The 4,549-nt window shown below is 31.5% G+C and overlaps 1 protein-coding gene across 1 annotated transcript; it reads right to left on the bottom strand.

Moving 5' to 3' along the window:
• Positions 1 to 252: 252 nt before the first annotated feature.
• LOC145095591 (protein FAR-RED ELONGATED HYPOCOTYL 3-like) lies at positions 253 to 2,809 on the bottom strand. The gene is made up of 5 exons (XM_079033443.1): positions 2,517 to 2,809; positions 2,233 to 2,404; positions 1,802 to 2,031; positions 1,464 to 1,536; positions 253 to 807 (listed from the first exon to the last, which is right to left on the bottom strand). Exons 1-5 carry the CDS (start codon positions 2,807 to 2,809, stop codon positions 253 to 255), a joined length of 1,323 nt encoding a protein of 440 aa, XP_078889569.1.
• Between the last annotated feature and the right edge of the window lie 1,740 nt (positions 2,810 to 4,549).

The following is a 4,549-nucleotide window of genomic DNA, read 5'->3' as shown; positions in this document are numbered from 1 at the left end:
TATCAATATAACTTATTTTATAGTAATTTAAAAAAACAAATATCAACATATCAATTTACCATATCAATATAAATGTGTATTATTCATACATGAATATTATTGTTTATTGTTTTTATCTGCATATATTCATAAATGAATAGAACCAAAAAACATTAAAAAAAAAAAAAAAAAAAAACTAGAAAATCCCTAACTGTCTTTTGCTGATTTAGCAGCTCCAACTCTTTCTGGACAAGTACGTAAATTGTGTGGAACTCATTTTCCACATCCTGAACACATTCTATGTTCTTTTTTAGAATTTTCATATGCTACTTCACCTGCACTTAGAATTCTTTTCTTGATTACAGAACCTTTATTGCTTTGAACTTCAGGAACATGAATATTAATCTCTTCTGGAATAGGAATAGTAACACCTAAAAGCTTGCATACGACTTCACCATCTGTCTTGCTTTTCAATCCAGGAGAAATATAATCACTCTCAAATTTCTTCAACAACATTTGTTGTTTCTCAGCAAACAAAGCCAATCTCTTTTTGTCATCTCTTACAATATCCAAACATGATTCAAAACTATAATATGAATCATTGACTAGTTTTACATTCTCACAATCACCTGAATCGGATTGAACAGAACCAAAACGATAATTTCTTGATATCACATCCTTTCTCAATCTTTTAAAAATGTACATTTCAGGAATTTCTTTAACACCACATATCATCATTATTATTAAAGCATGTTTGCATAAAACACCCATACGCTTAAAATGTTCACAACTGCAATTTATTTCTTTCTCTTCAGCTTTTATTTCAACCTGGTACAAAAACAAAATTTACACATTTACATTCATATAAGAATACTCATATCAACACTCATATATTCATATATTCATATACGAATATTGATATTCATATATGAATATCCTCATAGGGATGTCAACGGGGGCAAACGAGACGGGGATTGCATCCCCTGCCCCCGCCCCCAAAATTTTCCCGTTCCCCCGCCCCTGCCCCCGCCCCGAAATCTCCATCCTTTCCACCCCTGCCCCCGCCCCCGAATTCCCCTTCTAACCCTCGCCCCCGATTGATTTTGGGCTAACTTATTTTGGGCTAAAATAAATTCTTGTTTGGGCTAAAAGAAAATATTTTTTGGGTAACAAATAGATATTTATAAACAATAAAAATCTTTTTATTGTTTATTATATTTATATAATCAATATATGTCAATTTATATAATTTATTAACGGGGTCCTCACGGGGGTTTCGAGACCGGACTACCAACCCCCGCCCCCGCCCCCGAAATTAAAACGGGGGTTATTCTTGCCCCCACCCCTGCCCCCATCCCCGGTTTTTTTCAACAAATGCCCCCATATGGGACGGGCCCCCACAGGAGTTTTTGACATCCCTATATCCTCATATTCATATATGAATATTATTACATTTTTCATAAAAAAAAAACTAGTAAAATTACCTTAAATTCATTTTTAAATTCACTTTTACTGTTGTTGTGCTCCACAATGTAAACTTCCCAACCATCTTCAATACTAACATATGAGTATGTAGAGAAAAAACATGCTTTATATATTTCTTTTTGCACCTCAAAAAATAATGTACTTTTATAAACCTTTGATGCTTGCAGTTCTATTTCTCGAGGTGTTTGCATTTTATGATGCTTTCTTTGATGCCTTATCAAGCTCTCGTTGAGTATTCCTTTGCTTTTGAATGGCAGTGTCGTAATTCATCATGAAATTCAAAAGTAAGTTCCCACTTTCTGAGTATGTATTAAAGAATGAATTCATACTCTTTGACCTAGATGGAGTCTTCATCAAACCACACATTGGAATATCACTAAAATATCCAGGTATCCATGAATCACGTATTGCAAACATGTCTTTAAACCATCTTATGTCTTCAAGATTGAATTCCTTCATAAGCAAACCCCACTTCACCTCAAAAACATTAGGTTTCATATTAATGTCCCAAACAAGCTTCGAAAACCTTTTTCTAAAGTCTGTGTTCGTAAATAAATCATCTGATATCTGTATTAATACAAAAACATTCATAAATGAATAAATAATAATAAGTAAAATAACAATCAATATTCATAAATGAATATACTAATAAGTAATATATTTGAAATATATTAAAATAATACCTTTTTTCAACTTTTTCATTATATGCCACATACATAATCGGTGCTTTGAATTACGAAACACATTCTCAACAGCTTGTTTTATTACAGCATCTTGATCGGTTAAAACAAGTGCTAGTTCTTTCCCATGAGTTTTAAGAAATGCTTTAAGCAACCAAGAGTAAGACTCAATGCTTTCATTTCTTAGCAACCCAGATCCAACAGTAACCGATTTTTTATGATGGTCAATAGCAGTAAACGGAACAAAAACCATTCGATACCTAACACACAAAAAAAATGTTCATTAAACTCAATTTTGGATGTATTAATAAGTGAATATAAAAATATTCATATATGAATACGCTATAAACAAAAGTAGATAGAATAACTTACTTGTTTGTTCGGGAAGTCGCATCAAACGAGATAACATCACCAAATTCAGCATAATATGCCTTCTCCATTTCATCAGCCCAAAACATACAGTCCAAAACATCATCTTGACAATTAAACTCAAATGAGTAATTTGGATAGTGAGCTCGACGGTCATTCATTGTGTTTACTATCATTTGGGCATCTTTATAACCAATAACCCTATTGATATCTCTCCTTAATTTTTTATAGTCAACTACTTTGGGCTTTATACACTCATACCCACCTCTCAAACTTGCCCTCAACTTATGAGCCATAGTTGGACCTATTTTTGATGTGCAAGAATGCACAATAAACTCTTTTTATGAATATGACATTTGTCTCGCTTTTTTTAAATCGTTTCTCTTCTTAAGTGGATGGTTTTGAAGTTCATCAAACTGAAAAACTTTATAATCTGGAGTTCCATACACAGATTCAAATATAATCTTTGCTTGACAACTAATAGCTCTTGAATTTGAATTTCGTTTCCTCCTAACACCACTTGTACCTAATGTGTCATAAGATTTCTTTTTCTGTTTACCACCACAATTACATATAACATGTTTTTTCTTTATAATCTTGTTATCAAACCTTGACTGTGTGCTCAGTCTAACATCAAAACTACCAATTTCAGCATACTCAGAATACATTTTGATAGCCAACTTTAATGATTTGAAGATTAAACCCTTAAATGGAATAAGTTGAACAGGTACATCTGGCTTATAGACATGTTCCCCAATTATATCATCACAATATTGCGCATCATGTATTGAACTTGAAGATTCACCACCTAAAATAATAATGCATGAATAAAACAATAATATATATGAATACATGAAACTCATATAAATAAAACAAAAAACATTCATATATGAATAAAACATTCATATATGAATACATAAAATCCATAAGGATTCAAAATAAATAAAATAAAACATAACTTATTCATATATGAATAAAACGAAAAAAATAATAAATTCGAAATTACAATTATCACACGTTTATTCATATATGAATAAGACAACATTGATACCTTCAAAAAACAATCTTAATATCGAATATATCTCACAAAAAAAGTCGTAAAGATGAAAACCTCGCTTTTTTTAATTTATTTTAATAAACACACCATCAACCACACTTCCACCTCACATTACCTTACCTTACATACCCCACCTTATTTAAATAAATTAAAAAATCAATAGCAAAATAGTATTTTTTTTAAGTAAAACAGACCAAGCACGCAACAAAAACAAACTTTAAGGACCTTCTAAGTTAAAAAATAATTTTGAAACCAAACGAAAGAATTCCATATATTAATAGGTATATAAAACATATTCTAAAAAAGATACCTAATTTGGTATTGTGTAAGAATTTTCATTGTGGGGTTTACATATACTTATCGTTTTTGTTATAATGGAAATTGAAAGGATTAAGAATCAATTAAATATGTTTTATAGTATCTTATGTCATTAGGCAACCCCAATTTTAGATTCAAATCCAAGAATCATTCATGAATTCTCAGTCAATGAATAGTTAATGGTTCCCATTTGTCATAAATTTTGTGTCATAAATTTCATCTTAGGGTGATCCTTTTGTCGACGGATGCTCCTATTACACTCGTAGTCTCTGAAGGATGAGAAGCAACTATGTAGCATCTACACCAAGAATTCAAGTATGCAAATTACCCCAAACCATATATACTATTCGTATAATTTACTCTTTCGATAAAAATCCCTTGAAGTTTTATGGTTGGCCAATAGACTTGCTCAAGTTCAATGAACTAAAAAATTTTTGTCACACATTTGCACCATCCTCCCTAGATAGTATAGAGAGTCTGACGTGTTCGGCAAAATAGCTAGTAGTGGGTAGCTTGTAGCGGATAATAGGTAGCTTGGAACTGGTAGCGTTTTGTTAAACACTACGTGAAGTAGCTTTTGAATTTGAAATATTTTGTTTAAACTAAATTTTAGAAGCTTGTGGTGTCAAACGAGGCTTTATATTCAAAACGGGGCATTTTG

Source organism: Lactuca serriola, chromosome 3 (assembly GCF_051521515.1).
Source record: "Lactuca serriola cultivar US96UC23 chromosome 3, Lser_US96UC23_V15, whole genome shotgun sequence".
Lineage (NCBI taxonomy): Eukaryota > Viridiplantae > Streptophyta > Magnoliopsida > Asterales > Asteraceae > Lactuca > Lactuca serriola.
This window is presented reverse-complemented; position numbering and strand designations above follow the sequence as displayed.

What these genes read in the sequence shown, in the direction of transcription:
- LOC145095591 (XM_079033443.1), bottom strand. Translation starts at nt 2,809, where the DNA reads ATGGCTCATAAGTTGAGGGCAAGTTTGAGAGGTGGGTATGAGTGTATA. An exon ending in GCGACTTCCCGAACAAACAA is followed by an intron (nt 2,405 to 2,516) that starts GTAAGTTATTCT and finishes TTTGTGTGTTAG; the next exon opens with GTATCGAATGGTTTTTGTTC. An exon ending in AATTTAAAAATGAATTTAAG is followed by an intron (nt 808 to 1,463) that starts GTAATTTTACTA and finishes TTTTTGTACCAG; the next exon opens with GTTGAAATAAAAGCTGAAGA.